Source organism: Lissotriton helveticus, chromosome 1_1, assembly GCF_964261635.1.
Source record: "Lissotriton helveticus chromosome 1_1, aLisHel1.1, whole genome shotgun sequence".
Classification (NCBI taxonomy): Eukaryota; Metazoa; Chordata; class Amphibia; order Caudata; family Salamandridae; genus Lissotriton; species Lissotriton helveticus.
In genome coordinates this window covers 839605296-839628907 of record NC_136057.1, presented here as the reverse complement: position 1 = coordinate 839628907, position 23612 = coordinate 839605296, and the positions used below count along the sequence as shown (strand labels likewise).

The window sequence follows — 23612 nt, the reverse complement described above, 5'->3', positions numbered from 1 at the left end:
TGGCCAGCGATATATAAAACTGCTTAATAAATAAATAAATAAATAAATAAATAAATAAATAAAGCAGGCTTCTTGTATTCCTCTGCAGTTAAACTGAGCTGCTCAAAGTCAGCTTCCGAGTGATCAGAGATTCCTAGGAATATTCCTGCAACTCGGCACCCTAGGAATTTGCCCAGCGCCAAGATAGCTTCTAAGACAATGTAAAGAAGTAGTCCAATTGCACTGCAACCCGGCATTAATCTAATGTAACCCCATAGTAGCCCTAATGGATTAAGAGAGTTCAGTCAAAATAAAGCGTTCTTAAATGTAGTTTGAGCTGAAGCGACTTACTGTGCCTAAATGTGACTAAGAAGCACGACTTCATGTTTAAGTGTGCTGTCACAAATCTTCAAAAATGTCACCGCTGCATTCTTCATTTTAAAACTCTTACACAACATGTGGATTGTTGCCTAGAACAAGTGTATGATGTACGAGAAGAAAATAGTTGCTCAAATTCCTGGCTATTACATTTGTCTATTTGTATCATTGCAGTACCTCTTTTAAAAATGTATAACTTTTTCAGAATTTTTAGGCTCTCCCTCTGAAGCGAGATCTCAGGTCTCTAGGCTCAGCATTGAGGTAGCGGATGCATTTGATGAACTTGAAGGGATAATACCACTTACGGGCTCCTCTCTGTCCCAGTGTAACTCCGAAGACTCCAGGGACAAAGACTGCACATCCATCTCAGGTCTGAATCTTTTTGTTCTTTCTAGTTTTTTTAATCTTCCCTCTATCTAGCTGTGATCTCTTTTCAGTGCATGGCATGAAATCAGTTGGTAACAGAAGAATTTCCTCACTACATTGATTGAGGGTGACTTACACAATGAGGGTAGGGCACAGAGCCATGATTGTTAAGATAATCATATGTGTCATGTATCAGTTTCCTTACTGTAATCTTAGTAATCTCTCTGTGGTATTTTATATTTTCTTTATTTTAACAAATATCAATGCTCAATGTAATGACTTCTTTTCAATGCTCCTCTATTGTTTGGTTTATCAAGATGGATAAACATTTACTGAAAATCATGTGCCACAGTGTGTATTCCTAAGATTGTTTGCAGAGAAACAGGTTTTGCAGAATTCCTAGTCTTCTTGAATTTTCCCTCATTTTAAAATATTCAGATAAGGATATAGTATGGATAGTTTGTGTATCCGTTTGTGCCATAAGTAGTCATAAGCCTATATGTAATTTCTGTATTGGTTTCTAAGCGGTGGGGCTATAGCATATGGATGGACATCGTAACTAAGTTAGATACATTTGGAGGCTATCTGGCAGCAGCCTGCTACTTAGTGGAACTGATTTTGAAAAGGGAGAGGATGTGGCACAGCAGCCAGATCTTCCTACTTGGTAGCTGGCAATCCGGGTTCGAGCCTTGGTGTTGGCATGACATCCTGTGATTCTGGGCAAATCACGTAATATCCCTGTGCCCATGGACAGCGCCTCGATACCCTCACGGGGGATAAGCTGCGCTACATAAGTCCACAAACTAAAGAGAGATCCTTGGGACGATTTTCAGACACAAGAACATGTCCTAAGGTCGACCTACTAATAACAGATTTGTAAGGTGATTTACTGTTAGCTAATAGACATCATCTGAGTCTTCGAAAACCTTCCATTTAGTCTTAGATTGAGAATCAAAAAGAATTCCATTAGCAGAACAGGTCAGCTAGCATTGTCTAAGGAAAACTTTATTGATGTTTTCGGCTAAAGGATTTGCAAATGAAATTTTGTCTTAGGCAACAAACAACACAAATCAAACATGAAATCACACAGTAAGGTTATACAGATATGCAAAAATGGATTGACTTTTTCAAGAAGCTCATACAGTTATGATCATTCCACACAGACATTGAATTATACTTGCAAATGACTATATCTTGTGTGATATGTTCCCCCAAACTATTACTAGTATATACTAACAAACACAATTTTAGAGTCACATTGGCACAGACATCATTGATTACTGAACACCAACATCAGGCATTGGGACATAGCCATGTATGCGGTGTGGAGCTTATAAGGGAGTAACCAAAATGTCAATACAAAAATAATCCACAACATGGAAAGGATATCCATTTGACAAATTATGTTGCATGTAATCAAACCAATGTCATTCATACAATTAAATGTCATTGGGGCAATTTTAGATAAAATTCTAGAAATATTAAAATACACATTAGCAAATCTAAATCCACTATTTAGAATAAAGACAAGAGATCCTTCCTTTCTGACCAGAGGTTATACCACACACTATTTTAATTGAGCTTTTAATTGAGATTCTGAAATATGAAGGGCGCTTTAAACTAGTAACGGATGGCAATATGAGGTTATTATTGTTAAAACATAAATGCTGGTAAATAGATTGAAATACATTGAAAACAGTTGTAATATTCATACATAGTTCACAGCGTGTTCAATTGTAGGCTTGGTCCTTCAATATTGTATGACTCTCATGGAGGGTGCGTGTCGTGTGTTCGATGAGAGCCGAGCTACAGTTGATTGCTGGCATTTGTGAATTGGAGTAGGCGAGAGAGCCTCACATTTGCGATGGATGAAGAATAAAGCCTTGAAAAGCAGCTTGGTTTGTGTGTTCCCTTCACTTCAATTTGGCAACGATCACACAGCTTCATCACTGTGAGGTTTGGACCAGTGCATTTCAACAGTCTTTAGTGGTTTTGCTGGGACCACTGTATGTGTTCATAATTTCGCAACAGTAAGTGGCTTCACCCTTTTTCACCCCACTGCTGACAGACATAGCTGTTTTGTTATCTTCTTCACACATATTCAAATCGTAATGAGAAGTGCTTGAGGGCCTCAGCATTTTTCACATACAAGCACAACGTCTGGCGTTTGTCGATGAACATACGCTACCAGGCACAGCTTACCATCTGTTCCCTGAGTGGTGTGTTCATGTGGGATCAAGTGGTGTTACTATTCGCAAATGCTGACAGGCACAACTTCCTGCCTTGTTGCCTGAGCATCTACTGAGTCCGACAATGTGGCATTCAAGCTCACGCTCTGCTCTACACATGAGCATTATGTAAGCAGCTTGTTCCTGGCTATTTCTACCTCTCCAACGTGACCAGATTTCACACAGCCTGTTAGTTTGTAAAGATGCAGTTTTACTACTTTGTGTTGGATGCACTTACTGCTGACAGGCACAGCTTCAACGTGAACAGGCTAGACCTGTGTTAATTCTTCTTCAACTTTGTGCACTCTTAATCTCTTGACACGCCCTGTAGGAGGAGCGTTTGTTCTCATTGCAAGAGGCCTACCGTTTATCTTCAAGCAGCAGATTATTAGAAATAGGACTATTCTCTAGTGTGGTAGAAATGGGACTATTTCTCTAGCGTATTACTATTTATTTACATTTTTCTTTCAGAATGGCAGCTAATCAACTGGTTACACCCCTCCCATCGTTCTTACCTGAAAATGGGAGGAATGGATTGGAATTTTTGAAAATTACATTGAAGCTATTAATGGTTTAGGTTTCCAGCGCCTAAAGGGAAGGCATTATTAGAAAAAGAAGGACTGCATGTTTTTTAGTTCTTACCAGATGTGTTGGGAGCGGATGGTCAACCTATAGAGAGTCCATATCTTGAAGCTAAAAAAAATTAGAAAAGTACTATGGCAAGCAAGTCAACGTTATGCATGGACCTACTTTTTATATTGTACAACAAAAAGAGAAAGAAACAATTAATCGGAAGGTAACACGATTGAGGGATTTAACAGTGAAATGTGACTTTGAAGCCATCAGATGATTTTTGACAATCAGAGTAAACATAAATTGGGTGCAAAACAACAGATAGTTAAAATAAGAATAAGATCCTACAGTGAGAGTAAAAGAAAACAAAATGGCTGTTACAAATGGGGCATGGGAAATGCTGCAGGTTTCACAGGGTGTTTTGCAGGGGATAACACTTGCAAATGTGGCAAAAGCGAACATTTGTCAAGGGTACGCAAAGATGTATCTAAAACAATGTTGCTTATGCAGATGAAGAAGGTACCACATCAGCCATAGTTGTGTGTGTTGAAGACAAAGACAATGTAAAGATACAAAGACCAAGAGCAGTCTTTACATTGAATGGGGTACTGCTGAAGTTAATGGTTGATTTGGGCTCCATGTACAATATTGTTCCAAAATATTTATTTGAAGAAAAGTGGCCAAATGCTAAATTACAAAAAAGTGACGTTATACCTAAGGGGTATAGTGGTGCAACCAATCATTTAGAGTGTTTTGTGAAGACTAGTTTTGAATTAAAAGGGAGAACAGCGATGGGAAAGATGTATGTATCACAGGAGGGTCCAGCTATATTGCCTTGGGTTTAACAATATGATGTGCATGTTGTTATTGACCCAAGATCAAGAGAACAAGTTTTTGGTGGTGCAAAACTCTGAAAGTATGGTAAATATATTACTTGAATATAACAGTGTATTTAGTAACAAGATAGGTCAACTAAAGGGTTATGTACTTGAAATAAAAATAAAGGAGGATGCTACTCCCGTCAGACATGGAGTTAAAAAAAATCCTATTGCCATTCGCAATGAGTTGAAAGAGGTGCTGAAGGACATGCAGTGAGAAGGTGTTGTTGAAACAGTGGTGGTGTCAGAAGTGGCTTTCTTCGGTTGTGATTACTAAAATGAAGGAAGGCAAGTTCAGGTTCTGTGTGGACCTTACATCAGTGTATAGTGGTGGATAATGTTCCACTGCCCAATATTTCAGAAATGGTGTTGTTAATGACTGAGGCCAGGTTCTTCACTGGGCTAGATTTAAATTTAGTATACAATCAAATAGCGTTACATCCCAATTCAAAGAAATGTACTGCTTTTGTAATAACGGAAGGTATGTTCCAGTTTAAAAGACTTTCTTTTGGACTGGCATCCGTTTCCAGTGTATTTGAACGCATGATGCATAGCTTGTTCAGTGAGTTTGAAAATGTTAAATTCTTCCAGGATTGCATTTTGATTGCAGGGGTGACAGATGGTGATCATATCAGTACATTAGTAAAAGTACTTAAAGTGCTAAGTGAAGTGGGATTGACACTGAGAAAAGAAAAGTGCACATTTTTATTGAAGGTAATTGATTACTTGGTTTACACCATCTTTGAGCATAGGGTTAAACCAAAAGAAGATTTGCTGAAATCAATCAGATTAGCTGCCACACCCACTGGAAAGGAACAGTTAAGATCTTTTATAGGTTTAGTTGAATATTACACTAAGTTCGTTAATAACTTTACTGACAAAAGTGAACCTCTGAGAGAGATACTAAGGAAGGTTAGGCAATTTGAATGGAGAGAGAAGCAAAACACAGAATTTAAAGGGATAAAGAATGAGATAGTAAACTCAGGAATATTGACTTAATTTGAGCCTGGAAATACGACCATTCTCACAGTTGATACTAGTGCTCATGTTGTTGGAGAGGTTCTTTCTCAGGAGAAAGGAGGAGAGGAAAAACCAGTGGCATTTGCTTCATGGACACGCCGTAGAGCTGAGCTAAACTATGCTTTGATTTAGAGGGAACCCTTGGTTGCTGCATGGTGATTTCAGTATTTCTGCACATACTTGTGGGAGGTGCAATTTGTATTAAAAATTGACCTTAAACCATGAGTAAAAACTTTGAGTCCAGGAGGGGCAGAAAAGGGTTCTTCTCATTTGATGCGGTTTGCTTCACGATTACAACACTACATATATACAGTTGAAGATGTTGCTAGATGGAGGATGGTGCAAGCTGACTGCTTGTCAAGCTTGAGGTTGGAGATGAAGGTGTGGAAGGGGAAGATGTAGTTTGTATGGTGGTGAGTGTAGAAGCTGCTGTAGAAGAAGGGTTTACTGCAGTTACCTAAGAGGAGTGGCAACGAGCAGCGATTGAGGATGATGTTATTAAATACGTAGGGGCTGATTTACAAGCCCCTTGCACCACTTTTGCGTCACTTTTCCCATGTTAAAAATGACGCAAAAGGTGCGCAAGGGCCTTGTAAATCTGCCCTTCGGTACGTATTATTTGTGAGGGTTGGAGGCAAGAAGGTGATGTAAGGCCTGCTTCAAGGAGTTATGTTAACTTACAAGACAAACTTACCATAGGAACAACGGATTGCTTACTATTGAGGTGTGAAAGATACGTGCCCCCAAAAGGTGTAGGGAAAAAAATAATTTTGTTCTCGCATGAAGGCCACTTAGGACAAACTCTTACCAAGAAAGGTCTTAAGGGCAGTTATTGGTGGTCTGGAAATGGATGGGGATGTAAAAGATTGGGTGGAGAAGTGTTTGTTGTGTAGAGAGAGTGCGAAAAGATTGAAGGTTGAAACAAAAATAATAGGTACATTGAGTGGAAGTGACAGTGGTAGTGTATGGAAAAAAGTATGTTTGGATTTAATTGGTCCCATGGACTACTTGAGTGAAAATAAAAAGTTTGCCATGGTTTTGAAAGATGTCTATTCCAGGTGGGTAATAATAGAATTTTTAAAGATCATCAGGACTGAGAATGCTATAACAATTTTGAGACAATAAGAAAAGGCTTTCCAGGAATTCTATTGCAGACAATGGTCCAGAATTAACATCCTACACTATGCAAATTTCTTGAAGGGAAATGGCATATTACACATACATACGTCACTGCATAATCCCCAGGAAAATGGGATGATGGAGCGCATGAATTGAGTAATAAATGGTACTATACAAATGTCAATACAAGATAAACAGTATGTTAAAAAGAGTGCAGGCAATGTAGTATGGGTGTACAGTACTGCCGTGAATGGTGTTTCAGGTGAGACTCCCTTCAAAAGGATGAGAGGGAGAGAAGCTAAAACCAAATTGTCACCTCAATGATTAACTGAAAGGTAGATAAACAAGGAGTTAGCAATCAAAAAGAGTATGGGAAAGATAGAAGTGGAAGATTTACATAAGATTACATTTGGAAGGAGAGAAAATGGAAGTGAAAGAAGTGTATGGGTGGTGTGTTGTTTTGAGGAAAGGTCAAAAACAGAAGAAAAGTTGCTTTGTACAGTAAGAAGAGGGAAGCTATGAAGTGGAATGGGAAAGGTAAAGATACAGAAGCACAAGAAAGCAATGGCAAGGAGTTCATGTTGATGGAAGATGTGAGGACAAGTGATGGTACGGGATCTACAAGTAATAATTCAATAGGAATGAGGAATTCTGCTGATCATGGTGAAGTTGGTGTGGACGCAGGTGTAAATGAACATTTTTTAAGATCTTCTTTAAGTCAACATCAATAACGTTGTATGCCAGGCACATTTTCAGATTATTTAATGAAGTAGATGTATTGCACATGGTTGGCCCTCCACATTATGGTGTATACCTATTGGTGTGTTTGGAGTTGACCTTATTTTGACATAAATAATATATTGCACTCTGTTGGTGTATTTAAAGTTTACTCTGTATCTTTGTATCATTATTATTGTTTTTGTATGTTTTCTATTAGCATTTTGTTTTTCTTTTTTCATTCTCATTGTACTATGTTTTATTCTGTATTTGTGTTTGTGTGTAAAGAAAGGAGATATGCTGTAATATGCATGCATATTTCACAGCTTGTACAGTTGTAAGCTCATGCCTTTGACATCGCATGACGTGCATTGAATAAGAGCTGGTCAATAGTTGATTGCTGGCAGCTGTAAATTGGAGCAGGTGAGGGACCCTCACATTTGTGATGGGATGGATGAATAATAAAGCTTTGAAAGGCACATTAGTTTGTGTGCCTCTTTACTTCAAAAACAATGAACCTGATTGGACTCGATGGAAGAAGGATTTTTCAATGTTTTGTTCCAGATTTACTATATTATCTTTGGGGATTATGACAATTGAAGTTGATCTCATAGTAACGTGGATCACAGACTACCAGGCAAAAATGGGAGATTTCGGGACCTATTCACAAAGGCATTTTGGTCTACATAAAATAATACTCCTGTAGTACTCTTTATGTACTCTTACATGTTTTTGTGAATTATCTCCAACGCATCTAATTTGGGAATATTCATACACAATTAGTACAAATAGAAAGACTGTGCCATCTCTGCACTTTAACTAACACAGAGTTGTATATTTAGGGGCAGAGTCACAGAGGTTTGCACGAATAAGTAAAAGAGTATTCCTCTAGAACTCCTTCTTCTATTCCCGAAGGTATTTGTGAATCAACCCCAGTTTCCCTTCCAGCCAAAAGCCAAAATAGAAGCTAACAGTTGTATAAGAGTATCTGATCATGAGCAGCAGAACAAAGTGCGCAAAATGCTGTTGCAAAACATTCTCTGTGTTATGTAATAAAACAGGCATGGATATTTAGTACATATGATTGAGGTAGTTATAACAGCATTATGTTTTATACTAGTGCATATCAAAATTGTACATATAATTTACTACACCGTAATCAAATGCCTTAATTTGACAGAGCAGACAATGATATAGGTGGGCTGGTAAGGGAACTTTAGAGACGTTTCTTTTGAAAAGGGGGTGGCAATTATTTAACAACTTCAACAGAAATTTCACCTGAAAACAGAGCAAAGATGTTGCTGGACTTAGGGATTGAAGAGGCACCCACAAGATATCTCAGCCTGTTTATGACCCAGGCCTGATGGTAGCATATTATGGTAGTGCTGAAGCTCTTCCTCTTGGCCGGTGCATGCATGTCAAGAACTTTATTTATGAGATAAGATTAGGGGTTGTCAAAAGAAATTTGAGAACGTTTTTGGTTACTTGATGATCTATCATGGCATGCAAAGGAATGGAGACTGTCCTCCCTCCCTCCTTTTTTAATCATATCTCCAAGTCCTCACTTCCACTTATGGTTTTGTTTGATTATTTTGTAACTTACTGTTTCTCTTATCTCAGTTTCTTGGTACAGAATCAGTGAGAGTTTTGAACTTTGGAACATTTGTTGACTGGTATAGTGTGTTTACTGTTATGTCCCATGGGAATTGTTCGATGCTTATGATTTCATGTTCACTGCCTTTGACAGACTTGTGTCTTAATTTTTGAGTTGCTATTTGAAACATGAGGAATAAAAAAAGCAATAGTTTTTTTAATGGTTTCCAAGTATTCCTGTAAAACTAATTCAGAGTGTTAAACAAAGCCTATTGTTTTCATTTAATGGGTACAAATGCTTTCTACAAATGTGGACAATGTGAAGTATGTAGAATAGCAAAAGACAAACGTATTGCCTTCAGCTACAATGGTCATCCCAAGTTTAAGATTAAGAACAATATCAACTGCTCTACTGCATTTGTGATTATGTACTAAAATGTAAATATAAAAAAATGTACATGGGGAGCACTCTCCGTCCAGTTCATGAAAAAATTATGGAACATTTGAGAGCAGTAAAACATGGAAACTTCAAATCACCGTTTGTGTCTCATATACTGCAATGGCACAAACAAGATGATCATCATAGTTTACAGGTTTGTGATATAGAGACAGTCCATTTGGACGTTAAAGAGGAGAACCATGAATTGAAATTGAAGAGACAGGAAGCAATATATCGATTCTGAGACTAAGAGCTCTAGATAAAGGTTTAACTATTGGCAATTAACACCATTATTTCTTTGGAGATTAACTCAAACACGGTGTGGGATATCAACATTTGTAAAATCTGTGAATACATATATATAAATGCCATGTGCTTTACAATTGTGACATGCCATATTGTACATTTTGGTCATATGATTGTACAAATGATGCATAAGGATGTGTGTCTGATCTATATATTTTTTTATGTATGTTGGGTATACTACGAATCGCTAGCCCTACTTTGATTTAGTGTAATTCTATTTAATTGTACTTGTATAACCTATTGGATCCCACAATATTTATTTAGACGAACATGATTTTACTCTAATATTAGAATACTCTACTGGGGACAATTCCCATAGTTGTTAACCATGTAACATAACTTATGCATGCAGCTGAAACTGATTAGCATGCCATGGTGTCTCTCCCCTCCTACCATTTCTTAATATTTCTTATGGTTTCTTCTCTCTTTTCTTATTACTTTCTTCACACGGATCTGTATTTAGCGTCTGGTAAATTTAGAGCTGAGGTTGTGCAAATACAGCTATAGGACATAGATGTGACAATATAGCTGAATAAAATTACAGTTATCAGTGCTGGCTGCTGTAAGAGCTGCCCTTTAGTAGTTTGGGCAGCGCTTTGAGTGAGATGATGTCTCGCAATGGCAGTGTACGCTGGATTTTTGGAATACATCAAATGCAAGCACTCTTTGATATTGATGTTCATGAGTAATAGTTAGGGGACTATTCCTCTTAGATATACATGGTGATATAGATATATCTCCTTGCTTTACCTCATGCTCAATGGTTGTTCGTAGGGATTCATGGGAGAATATTGGTGACTACTTACGTTTGATCTGAAGGAAGCACGTTCTTTAATCTTCAGGTTGATGGCCTGTCTGATTCCTAGATACACAAATATGATGGCAAAATAACTTAAATGAATTACAACAATAGTTTGTTGCCTTTGTGTTACTGCTTTGCCCTTTGATTAAGCCTCTATACAATATTTGTTTATATAATGTATTTTGGTTGTGGCAAGAATCGCATGCACTAGTTACAGATTGGGCACCGGTGACTCATTTCTGTTTTACTGTGACCCTAATGGTTACTTGTTGGGTTTTGCTGAATTATATTTACACATTCCTTGTGGACATGCACACAGATATATTGTTTGTTCAAGATGGCTTCTGTTTTTACTTGAGGTAACCTGTTCCCTTCTTTTGGATAAAAAGACTATCTTAATGTTGATAGCCCTTAATTCTTTTTACTGTTGTCCCTTTTCTTTGCCTATAAACACAAATGGCAAGATGTGGCTGTGCTCTACGCTGACAATACAAGTTTGTTTCACTCCGTGATCCTGGCTGGAGTACTCTCAATTGGTAAGGCTACTGGTTCTTTTGGAGTCCTGTGCAGAGTTTATGTGGTTGCTTAGTTTCTCTAACTAATATACTTGACGGGTCATACTAATGATGCTACATAGTGTACTATTTAGTTTATGATCTTTTTAACTTTACTTATAATTGCATCACCCTCATTTGGGAATGGCACGAGTAATTGTGCACATGGTATCTGCTTTTTTTATAAGAACAATCTCCAGAATAACAGAAATTTGGCTAATTTCATTGCGGTTGTCGATATATATGTTTCCCACAATTGTACATTTTGAGGTATTTTATAAAATTTGGTTTGTGCACTACTAGGATATAGGTTTGCTTTGAATGTAATCTTAGTATTTTAAGATGGATGGTTTTTATATCATCATGTAATACTGTTTTGCAGATCCTAAAACCAATTATGTCCTGAGACTGGAGGACTACATTATTGCTGTTTATTGGATCTTAGGTGAGCATATATTGATAGGAATATGCCTTTGTGTAGGCTCAGGTGTTTTGTTTTTGGTGTTTAGTGATATATTTGTGTATTTCAGGTCATAAAGGCTCTGCTATTGTTGCCTTTGAAACGCGATTAGCTTGATATTCTAGTGGAAGGTGAGCAATGTATGTTAAGTCTCATTTAATATTCCTGGTGCCACTTTGTTGGGTTTTTCCTTTTCTCTTCTTATGTTTATACACTTGAATGAATGGGTGATTTATAATGCGCAAAACTTAACCCCAAGGGGCATCAAGGCGCAGATAACAGACAAATAGACAGAAAAAATCAGAAAGAGGAAATGGTCAGGGTTAGTAGGCTTTGGAAAAGAGCCATGTCTTTAAGAGTTTACGAAAGATCGGCAATGAGGGTTGACCGGACAATTCAGGCGGGAGTGAGTTCCATAGTCTGGGGGCTGAGAGGGAGAACGCTCTTCCTCCCCATCTTGCCTTGTTAAATCTAGGGATGGTGAGCAGGTTTCTGGAGGAGGAGCGAAGGGATCTGCTGGGGATATAGGGGCTAACTAAAGATTTAATCCCTTCAGAACCTGACCCAAATACCGCCATGTGGGCCAGACATAGAAGTTTAAAGGAAATCCTGGCTTGTATAGGTAGCCAGTGAAGATCTTTTCTGGCCCCAGTGGCTGATGAACGCCTAGGCAGGTCATTCTGGGCCATCTGGAGACGCTGAATCGATTTTTATTAATGCCACCATAAAGCGCATTACAATAGTCAAGCCTGGAAGCTACCAGGGCTCCCGTTGACTGTTTACCTGCCTTCAAGGACAAATAAGGGGCGATCTTTTTTAGTGTCCGAATGATAGTGCAACACGTGGCCACTGTTTTGTTGACCTGTAGGTCAAATGAGAGGGCCGGATCAATTAATACGCCCAGATTCCTGGCTAATTGTGCCGGCTGGGGTCAATCCCCAAGGGAGACAGGCCACCAATCTTTGTTCCACAACTCATGACTCCCTCCAAAGACCAGGACTTCGGTCATCTCCCCGTTAAGTTTAAGATGGTTACTTATCATCCATAATGCTACTGCTTCCATGCATACGCTAAATCTGGGGGCGGAGTCTTGTGTTGACTGGGAAGTGGAAACGATGATCTGGGTATCGTCGTCATAAGAAAGTACCTGATACCTAAAAGATCTTACAATTTTAGCAAGAGGGGTCACATATATGTTGAACAGTACAGGGCTCAGGGCTGAGCCCTGTGGGACCCCACATTGCACCGCCTGAGAGGAAGACATAAATTTGCCCAGTTTTACTCTTTGTTGTCTCTGATGCAAGAAGGAGGAGAGAAGATTCAGAGCACTGCCCTCGACCCCTATCTCCCTCAATCTGTCAAAAAGGATTGAAGGGGACAGGGTGTCGAAGGCCGCCGTGAGATCCAACAGAACCAACAGAGCGGTTTGGCCTCTGTCCACCAAAGACCTGATGTTGTTAACAACCACAGTAAGGGCTGTCTCTGTACTATGGGCCGCATGGAACCCATGTTGGGAGACGTCCAAAAGGTTTTCAGTCTCCAGGAATGAGGTCAGGTGACCATTGAGGTATGCTTCAAGTATTTTGGCCGGAGCAGGGAGTAAGGAAATGGGCCTAAAATTTTTCAGGACTTCAGGATTCAAGGAGGCTTTTTTTTTAGCAGAGGATTAACCACTGCGGTTTTCCAGGCTACGGGAAAAATCCCTTCGGTGATGGCCATATTCATAATCTTCAATAGAGGAGGAAGAATAACCTCTCTGCATGCCTTAAGAGTTTTTAAGGGGCAGGGGTCTAGGGGTGAACAGGACTTGGTAGCGTCAAGGAGATGGTTAAGTTCTTCCAGTGACATCTTAGGGAAGTTAGTCATGCGGGAGCAAAGACTTGCTTCCGAGACCACAGACATAGCCGGGCAATGGAGCGAGAGTGAAGTGGATGGTTGCCCTGTGTTCAGCTCCAAGTTTAGCTTTTCTAGGGCAGTGTGTATGTCGGCTATTTTTGTATGAAAGAAATTCGCAATGTTATCACATAGCACCTGTGTCTCAACTACTGAGTTAACAGCCCTGGGTGCGGATAGGGAGTTGATGATTTTAAAAAGCTCTCTCTCACTTGCTTTACCACTTTACAATTTTCCTTCTCCCACTGGGTGTTGCCAAATGGAGTTTGGTAATTAGTTACCTTTGGAGTGGATAGTGGCATAACGGAGATTGCTGTGTGGTTTTGGCCTTCAGAAGAGGTTGTTTATGTGGTGCATTTTGGTGATGCTACAAATATCTTGTACAATTTAGAATTAGGTTGATATTATAGCCCTGATGAAGTCTGCTGCTATATTTTCAATGCAGACAAAACACGTGTTGGCTATGGATGCTGTGAATATTTCTTTGGTTATCCTGTTTAGAAATTGAAGATTTTGAAACCTGTTTGAGTATCGTCTTTGTCCATTGTACCAAGTTTCATGAAAAAAAAGTTACTTAATGGAAGATTTAATATGGCATTATACTGTGATTTACTATTGGAGTGCTTGAAATCCTACATCATTTTGCAGACCTGATACGACTGAAGAAGTGCTGTGTTTCCTTCATTTTGAGCACCCGGTACAACTTTGGACTGGTTTACTCTTGCCGGGCTAATAGTTGGACACTTAGGGTATATGCGCTGTATTCCCAGCCGCCAATTGTGTTCTCTTTATGAGACGAGGTGTAGCCTAGTAACCACAAGTCAAAGGCAAGAGGCTACTGGAAGGAGCCTTATAGACGATGGCATCTAAAGAGAAAGTGACCAAAACACTCTGAAATTCAGTAACCTCTCTAATTATGCCTTGAGCAGACACAAAGGCTTTTTAGGTTCTGGGTCTGGCAATTCCTCACATGGCAAGTGACCTAAGACCAAAGGTTGAAAGAATTTCCCTATTGGACTCTGCCTAGTGAAAAAGTAGTAAACTGATATAATATTACAGTGTCGATGAAGGACCCTCCGTGATGCAAAAGTAGGAAATCGAAATAGGCCTATACCCTCAGGATGATCTTCCTTGCCTGTTTTGTAGAGGAGTATAGAGAAGGCATCCCAATGAGCCCAATGTTTGGTAAGACTTCCATCACAGATGTTGCATTGGCCTCGCACAGTAACTATTAAAGGCATGTTGATAAATCTGTATGGTACCCACATGATTGGCAGCAAAGTGCAGGGATCTGACAGCACAAGCGGGACCTGTAAAAGCTGCCAGCCCAGATGTATAGATGTGAACAGGAGGGAGAAGAGGGTGTTCTCCCTGCTGAAGAGAATGTGAGGTCTATGCATAAGGACCATCTAATAGGGGCACACCATTAGATTGCATACTCAGTCACATTGTTAAAAAAGTACTATTTCCGCTCACTATGGAAACCAACCAGCATAAGTGTTTGCCAAGCTGCAAGTAGTAGTGATGCCCTGGTATTCTCTAATCAGGCATGGAGTGGTGAAGAATATATCTTGATTCTGATGCTCAGGCCAGGTCATTAGATGTTTCTTTGAAGGAATTTGCAATGGAGATCTGTTAAAGGTGATCCAGGTATGAGGATGGCATCAGCTCCTGTAAGTACAAAGAATGCAAAGAATTCCTGTTGATTGTAGAGCCTCAACGAGTTGTATGCATGATGATTTTGTAGAAAATATATCCAGATATCATCTTCTATTTGCAGACACTGAGGTTTACAAATCTAGTTTCTGATCACCTAGTATGGAAGAGGAAATAGGCAAATGAAGTAGTGTATTGGTAGAGTGGGGTCTCTCACATAGTGTCTTTAGAGAGAAGCATTCCATTCATTTCCTAAGAGGGTGTGGTAAATGGTTTGACGTACTTCATATCCAGCAAATCTCTTAGAGACTTTATTCTGAGTGATCTTTGGTTATATATTAAAGCCTAAAATGGTCTCATTAGACATTTACTCTCTGTATTATTTATAGATAGAAATTGCAGATGGTGTATTAAATTTATTGAATTTAAAATGTAACTATATTGCAATCTATAATTATGCAGCAATAAATTAATATTTCAGAACAAAAATTCTAGAATAATCAGCAGCCAATGGTAGTTATGTACGAGATTTAATTTCATTACTTTAACTGTTTGACAATGCTTGTTGTATTTCATAATTTGTAGGACAAGCACATATGGTATGTTCCATAGAAAAACATTTCCAAGAATGCAATTACAATGCCATTTAAGTTATAGATCACGGGGCCCACACCATAGCCAGGGTCAGGCTGGGACAGAAAAAAGTCTCGGGCACCAAATTTAAAATGGCCCCAGTTAGGAAATTAGAAAGTAAAAAAAAAAGTTGACTTGTTTACAAACTGGGGCAGGTTTGAACACTGCAAAGACACACTGTATAAGTGTCTTATAAAGTATAATACGCCGCGTGGAGTGGAACTTGCTGCAGGCAATAATTGTTTTGATAACAGGAAATCAACAGTAAAAAATGGCCAAGCAAACTATACAACAGGCCCACAAAAAGCCAAAAAAACAGCCCACACCTTGACGTTTCAGACCAGCCCACCAGGCACTGCCAGATTGCCTTATAGGTCATTCTGACACTGTCAGAGGCCCACAAATGTTCATATTGTGTTATTTACTGGTGGCTCTCTATATGGGGATAACCCCTGCCTCACAGAGCTTGTACTGGCCCCCTTTCCACCAGAGAACTGCAGGTTACTGTTAAGCCCAAAGAGACTGTGAGCAATGGCTTGCACACTAGAACAGGGAGACACTGAGAAATACACCAACTGAAATGTATCACCAATTGATCACACCTACCAGGATGGGTGTAAGACTGAATGTCATATGCCCCACCCCTACCACGGCACTGGAAAGCCCACAAGCCACAGACTAAGGGCTTGGTTTAGATCAAGGTGGACGAAGTAATTACTGGCAATGATCAATGAATTGCACCTCGCATGCTATAACTATGCAGATGACACACAATACTCCTGAAACAGGAAAACCCCAAAGACATTGGAAACTCTAAAGTGTTCTGTTGCTTCAGAGCCGTTTATCAGTGGATGACATGAAGCCATCTCAAATTGAATGCTTCCATAACGGAAATACTCACATGTGGCATTTGAAAAAATAATGACCCACTTGCCACCTGGCCTCATGATCTAGGAATACTTCCTAAATTATGTAAGGAAGTAAGAAGCCTTGGAATTACCATCGACTTCAAGCTATCAATGAATGCCCAAGTGGACGAATTAGCAAGATTAAGCTTTATTACTATGAAAACTCTGTGACGCATCTTTCCTCACCTGGGGTTTCCACAGAAGGTCCAGACAACTATCTTTCTGGTGCAGTCCAAACTTGATTATACCAATGGGTTCTACCACAGGTGATTTATCCATCACCAGCCGGAATCTCCACCTCCGGGCCGGAATCTCCTCCACCGGGCCGGAATCTTCGGCCCGAGTGCGGACATGAAGTTAGAATGAGTTAGTGCATTCTGTGAACACCAAAATGAGTAAGTGCATTCAGTGAACACCAAAATGAGTAAGTGCCTTCTGTGAATACCAAAATGAGTAAGTACCTTCTGTGAATACCAAAATGAGTAAGTGCCTTCTATGAATACCAAAATGGTAGTACGTTTAGGATTTTGTAGTAAGTTAGTTCTGTGAATCGGCCCGTAGTGTTCTGGCCCACTTGGAAAACACGTTTAAAAAAAATCCTTGATATTTGTAAAGAAAGACATATTAAGGACAAATACTTTGTTAAAATCCTATTTTCTTTGCAATAGAAATTTCCAAAAAGGCAGCATCTCTGCACCTGGGGTGTGACAGTGAGGAGGGCTCACTCGCTGGAGTTCGACTTTCGCTCCTAGATCACCTGGATTGGGGAAGGCCAGAAGAACATGAAACTGACTTGACAGACCTGCGTGAATGGGCCTTTTCTTTGAAAGACTCTGCAGGAAATCTGACAGAACGTGTCCATGAGTTCGAGAACTTAAACTATCTAGGTAAGAGTTTTCTCTAAAATAGCTTGCATTGTATACATCTGGTTTCTAAGTAAGGTGGTGTATGTTTTGTATATTTAGGTGCTTCCTTTACTCCAAAGTGGTAATTGGTTACATTGTGCCTTTTTCACAGTGCACCTTTTAAATTTAGAAAAATAATGTTAACCTTCCCTTGTAAAACTGGCTTGAACTCTTCCAATCAATTCTTAATTTTATATTTTTTGTAAACTTTTATTTAATCGCTAATAAGTTTTAAAATCTTTACATTTTTTAAAAGTTTTCGATTGCATAAAGAAATATCCTGACTCCCAATAATCACATTATAAACAATCATTGGAAAAGAAAATAGGCTTGGTTTTGTTTGTTTCATGAAAGTGCAAAATAAATGTTAATGAGGAATGGAGGGGGACTGGTGAATTTTAAATGACTATTGAATAGGGTAAATTATGTGTGAATAGTAAATTGATGGGGACTGGTGAACAGTGAGAGCATGACAACTGGAGAAAGCATGGAACAGATAGGTGAATGGAGATAGAACGGTGGACTGAAGCTAGGTAGAGAGAAGATGGAGTGGAAGGTGAATAACTTGAATTGAGGTTGTATGTAGAGCAAAGGGTGCTTGTGGGTGAATGTTGCAGGAAAATGTTATTCACCCAGTGGACAGCCACCAGACCCGGGTAATGCATGCATGTGAATACTAAGAAAATGGGAAGGGCATGCTCTTAGGACTTGGCAACTGAGGCACAACCACCACTCACTGTTCCTCACCAACAAAAGAATGGGTTAATGTCCCAGGTGACAATATTATACATAGAACTAGAGCCCCTCACTCACATAAGCTAATACCTTACCTCTCTGTAACTTAAATTTCAGAACACAAGGCCACAATATGTAGTCTGCTACCACTAGCCCTCACCAGCATGCAACTCACCCTTTGCATCCACTTCACTCTTTATAACCAACCTCCATAATGCTGAAAGTAGAACCAAGTGGAAAGTACCCCATTAATTCACCGTAGCAGCAGTGTAAATTCTGCACCGGGATATAGACTAGTATCAGACATGATCATGGTATTCTCTCTTCTCGGTTGCACAATTTCCTGACTTGGCAGCCACTGACACTGACGGAAGACCAATGACTCCTTCACTCTTATCATTGATTTGCGGAAGTGGAGGCGGGACCAGAGAGCGCGCTGACGGCGCTTAAATCCGACGAGAACCACCGGCAGAGCGGGGGACTGACCAGAGGAGGAAAGCTGTTTTTTGGACCTGACTGCCAAGGTTAGCGAGAGCGTTGCTGTGTCGCCGCTGGAGGCGGACCCCCTGTGGGTGTACCGCGCCGGTCTCTTAGCAGACCGAGAGGGTCAGTGAACTACCCTTCCCAGCTGCCCTGCAACCAGGAAGTGGAGGCGGGACCAGAGAGCGCGCTGACGGCGCTTAAATCCGACGAGAACCACCGGCAGAGCGGGGGACTGACCAGAGGAGGAAAGCTGTTTTTTGGACCTGACTGCCAAGGTTAGCGAGAGCGTTGCTGTGTCGCCGCTGGAGGCGGACCCCCTGTGGGTGTACCGCGCCGGTCTCTTAGCAGACCGAGAGGGTCAGTGAACTACCCTTCCCAGCTGCCCTGCAACCAGGAAGTGGAGGCGGGACCAGAGAGCGCGCTGACGGCGCTTAAATCCGACGAGAACCACCGGCAGAGCGGGGGACTGACCAGAGGAGGAAAGCTGTTTTTTGGACCTGACTGCCAAGGTTAGCGAGAGCGTTGCTGTGTCGCCGCTGGAGGCGGACCCCCTGTGGGTGTACCGCGCCGGTCTCTTAGCAGACCGAGAGGGTCAGTGAACTACCCTTCCCAGCTGCCCTGCAACCAGGAAGTGGAGGCGGGACCAGAGAGCGCGCTGACGGCGCTTAAATCCGACGAGAACCACCGGCAGAGCGGGGGACTGACCAGAGGAGGAAAGCTGTTTTTTGGACCTGACTGCCAAGGTTAGCGAGAGCGTTGCTGTGTCGCCGCTGGAGGCGGACCCCCTGTGGGTGTACCGCGCCGGTCTCTTAGCAGACCGAGAGGGTCAGTGAACTACCCTTCCCAGCTGCCCTGCAACCAGGAAGTGGAGGCGGGACCAGAGAGCGCGCTGACGGCGCTTAAATCCGACGAGAACCACCCGCGACGCGGGAGCGCGCGGGAGCGCCCGGGGCTAAGCCCGGGCAAAGGGCGGGCCCTCTGTGGCCCTCAGAGGCCTGAGGAGCCTGGGCCTGGGCTTGAACCCCTGCCCGATTTACCCCAGCCAAAAGGAATAAGGTGCTCACGGTAACCGTAAGTCGGTAGTCTATTCCCACACTATTTTTACTGACTAGGTTATTTCACCATCTATATAGGGGTGCCATGAACTGCCGGGAAACCAGAAGCATGGCCGCAGCAGGTACTAAAAAACTAACTGGGACACTAGACGATTTCATCGTCCGCACCAATGCACTAATCGACCAGGGAATAATATTAATGGATAGGAGAGTATCCCAGGATCTAGCTAATGCCAGGAGATCTTCGCTGGGTCTTATCGCCCAGGCACACACTCCCACCATCAACTCCCGGCATATTCATAACCCAGCTGATCACACTGAGGTCGATAAGGAACTAGACGTTGCTAATTCACAACTGGATTTAGAAGCTACCCCCAATCTCAACATTTTGACAGAGAGTGGATTAGACGCCACTGAGCTAGATAACTTTCCCGTGGTAACTAATATAGATCAAAGGGGTTTGATAGAAGGGGCAATCCCGAAACGAAAGGCAAATAATTCTACCACCCCCAAAGGGAAAGTAGCTAAAATAGCGCAAACTGTTCGATTTCAACAACCCTCTACTGCAGATCAGGGTATTGTTTGCAATAATTTGCTAGCTTCCTCCAATGATATAGGCGGGGTGAATCCCACAAATTTTGGCTTACCGATTAGTCTTCCAGACGACACCGTCTTAGACAGCAGCCTGGAGGAAATTTTGGAACTCACTGGGGAGGCCACCAACCTAGCTATACAGAATCAAGATGGCCATGGGCAGGACATGGTCAATAATATAATCTTTAACACGATTAAAAGCCTTCTGGAACCCATAGAAGTTAGACTTCGCGGCTTGGAGACTATCCTGATGAATATCCATAAGGAGATAAGTGCTCCATGCTTCTCTATGAATGCCAAGACATCCCATGCTGCGAGTATAGCTAACAAGTCATCCTTGGGCAATAATGTCACCGCGTCTAAAACTAATCCCCCTAAAGACTCTAGTAGTACTCCTAAACAGGGAGGTACGAAAGCAAAGACCCCTGTTCCCAATTTACAGGTGAATACATCCAATGCTAATCAAACCTCCAAAGCCACTAAAGAAATCCCTCAAGCTACTAAACAAACTACCCAAGTTACATCAAGTGTTTCCACTTCAGTAACCCCAAATCCTGATCAGGCCCCGCGAACTAAGGCTGCGATTCGCAGAAACATTCATCTTCCACCAGACGCTTGTCCCTTTGTAGTGATTCTTACTGGAGTCACTGAAATTCCCCCATCGGAAGTAGAATCTCATCAGGCACTTAAAAATAAGGTGTGTCATTGGCTCACTAAAAACCATCCCCTCCCGCCTAACATTCCTAGTAAAATTTTAATGGTAGAAAGAACTCCATGGGTGGGCGGGAATAGAAAAAATCTGCAAGGGGATTGTGTTGTGGTGACTTTCGAGAACACTCAGGTTGTAGAACACATATGTAGTAGAGCACCCAGACACCTAGCTAGCACTGTTATGGCTAGGCCACTTTCGTATTTCTATCTACCAGGGAATCACACAGATAAAAGATGGAGCTGGCTAAGAGGTCCACACGATCCAAAACCTAGACAGAGGTTTACCAACCCATGGGAGGAACAATCATACGGATGGGAGGAGGAGGGCGATGTGGGCTGGAATCTAGTGAGGAGAAGGAGAGGCAGACCACTCCAAGGGGGTTATGCGGTAGGGCCCCAAAATAGTTACTCACAACAGTATTTTCAGGCTGCAAATGGGCAAGATAGCTACTTTGATTTCCCAACTGTTAACCGTTATGAGTGCTTGTCAACCACGGACTGGGTTGACTGACATACACAGGGATCACTAAGTGGTCAGCGGCGCCATAACTCCCAGACTCCTATGTTGAGAGAAGATAGCCTTGTGGATCTGCAGAAGATTAATTCAACTCTCTCTCCTGATGATGGCTTGGAAGCTACTGAGGCTAGAGGAGTGCATAACAAGCATAAATCCAATAAGCCACTTTGTAAATTCCTCACATGGAACATAGCGGGTATTACTGCTAAGGCCTTAGATTCTAGTTGGCAAGGGTTTGTTAAACAATATGAGATAGTGGCACTTCAAGAAACGTGGGACACGTCAACCTGTTTTTCATTGGATGGTTTTCACAGTTTTTCAATCCCAGCCGTACCAGGCGTGAGAGGGAGACCCAAGGGTGGGCTTCTAACATTATTCTCACTGAACCTGGCTGGGTCTTTTAAAAAAATAGAACCTGCTCCCAGGAATACGCTGATAATTGAGTGGGCTATTTCGGACCATCAACCCTTTTTAATTATTAATTTTTATAATTCCAGGGATGGTTCTTTTGTAAACGAGCATTTGTCTGCTCTGTTAGATTTTTTGTCAGTCTATAGACACGATTGCACTTCCGTCCCAGAGATTGTTATCCTGGGTGATTTTAATATTCACCCCTGTGAGGGGGACTGTTACAATGACAGGTACGGAGGATCATTGGTTGAAGGGATCCCCCATTTTGAACACACTAAGGAGGGGGAGGGGCTTGAGAGCTTTCTGGCCACTTTAAATCTATTTGAATTGGGTTTTGGTACAAATGAAACCAGACCACCTACATTCATTGGGAGAGATGCTAATACCATCATTGATTATATTTTTGTATCACCAGGGGTGTTAGCTAGGGCTTGCGAATACTGTGTAGTGCCTGCGGTCTTTAGCGACCACAACCCTGTTTTGCTGACCTTGGACCTGGATTGTTCCATGACCGAGAGGGAAACAGGGGTGGTAGCCCCAAGGGATCTCACCTCTAAAGAGCAGGGGAGGAGGATTAAGTGGGAGAAGATTGTCCCTGAGAATTTCTTCCAAATACTAGCCCAGGAAACAGAGGCAAAGATGGCAGTTTGCCTTGATCCTACTTCCTTGGGGTCTGAGGTAGTGGCCGCTTACACTGAGATATGTTCAAGCATCTCTAAGAATTTGGAGTCCAGGAATGGCCCGCAAGGTAACAAGCATATACATAGATGGTTCGATAGGGAATGTTCAAAAAAACATAACGCCCTATTGAAAGCACTCCAACAGAGACCCAGAGACAGGACTCTAGTGGCAAGTCTTCGGCAGGGTTATAAAACTGCACTCGCCAATCGTAAGACTCAGATTAAGGAGGAGGCCTGGGAGAGTTTACTGTCCGTAAATATACTGAGAGACAGTAGGAAATTCTGGGCCATTATTAACCAGCCCTTCTTTACTGAGGATGGGAAATCAGACATGGATTGCGTGATCGAAGATGAAAGATGGCTTAATCATTTCAAACAAATCTATGAAAGTGAAGTTTCATTCCCGTCAGATAGTGTCCCTCCGTGGAATATTATGACCATGGATTTTAACATCTGTGAGGTTGAAAAGGCCATTAAAGACACAAGTAAACATAAGGCACCGGGACCTGATGGGGTACCTGCTGATCTCTACATGCAGTATCCCCAATTCTGGTCCAAAATATTGACCAATGTTTTTAATGCGATACCTTCGGCAGGCTTTCCCTCTTCTTGGTCCACCTCTATAATTGTTCCGATTTTTAAGAAGGGGAACAGGGGGGACCCGGCTTGCTACAGGCCAATCTCCTTGCTTGACTCTGCTGTTAAAATCTTGGGCAGAGTCATTCTACAAAGACTCGGGGATTGGCTTGAAGGGAGTGGGGTCCTCTCTGACCTTCAGTATGGTTTTAGGGCTCACAGGGGGACCATGAACCAATGCTTAAACCTCCACCTCATAATTAGTAAATACACCGTGGTGAAGGAGGGGCATTTATATCTAGGGTTTATGGACTTATCCTCCGCTTTTGATTTGGTTAATCGCTCTAAACTTTGGCTTATTTTGCGGGATTTGGGTTTGGACACTACTTTGGTGAATTTTTTACATGACCTCCACCAGAATTTGTTTGCCTCCGTTAGGGTTA

At 41.5% G+C, this 23612-nt stretch overlaps 1 protein-coding gene across 1 annotated transcript in view; it reads left to right on the top strand.

The window, feature by feature from the left end:
- The first annotated feature begins 465 nt into the window (after nt 1–465).
- The window catches only part of LOC144762961 (uncharacterized), a 486222-nt gene continuing 463075 nt past the window's right edge, over nt 466–23612 (top strand). Inside the window, exons 1-3 of the mRNA XM_078648272.1 lie at nt 466–511; nt 572–727; nt 17171–17389. Coding sequence (XP_078504398.1) covers nt 466–511; nt 572–727; nt 17171–17389 — 421 coding nt within the window. The remainder of the gene's footprint in view (nt 512–571; nt 728–17170; nt 17390–23612) is intronic.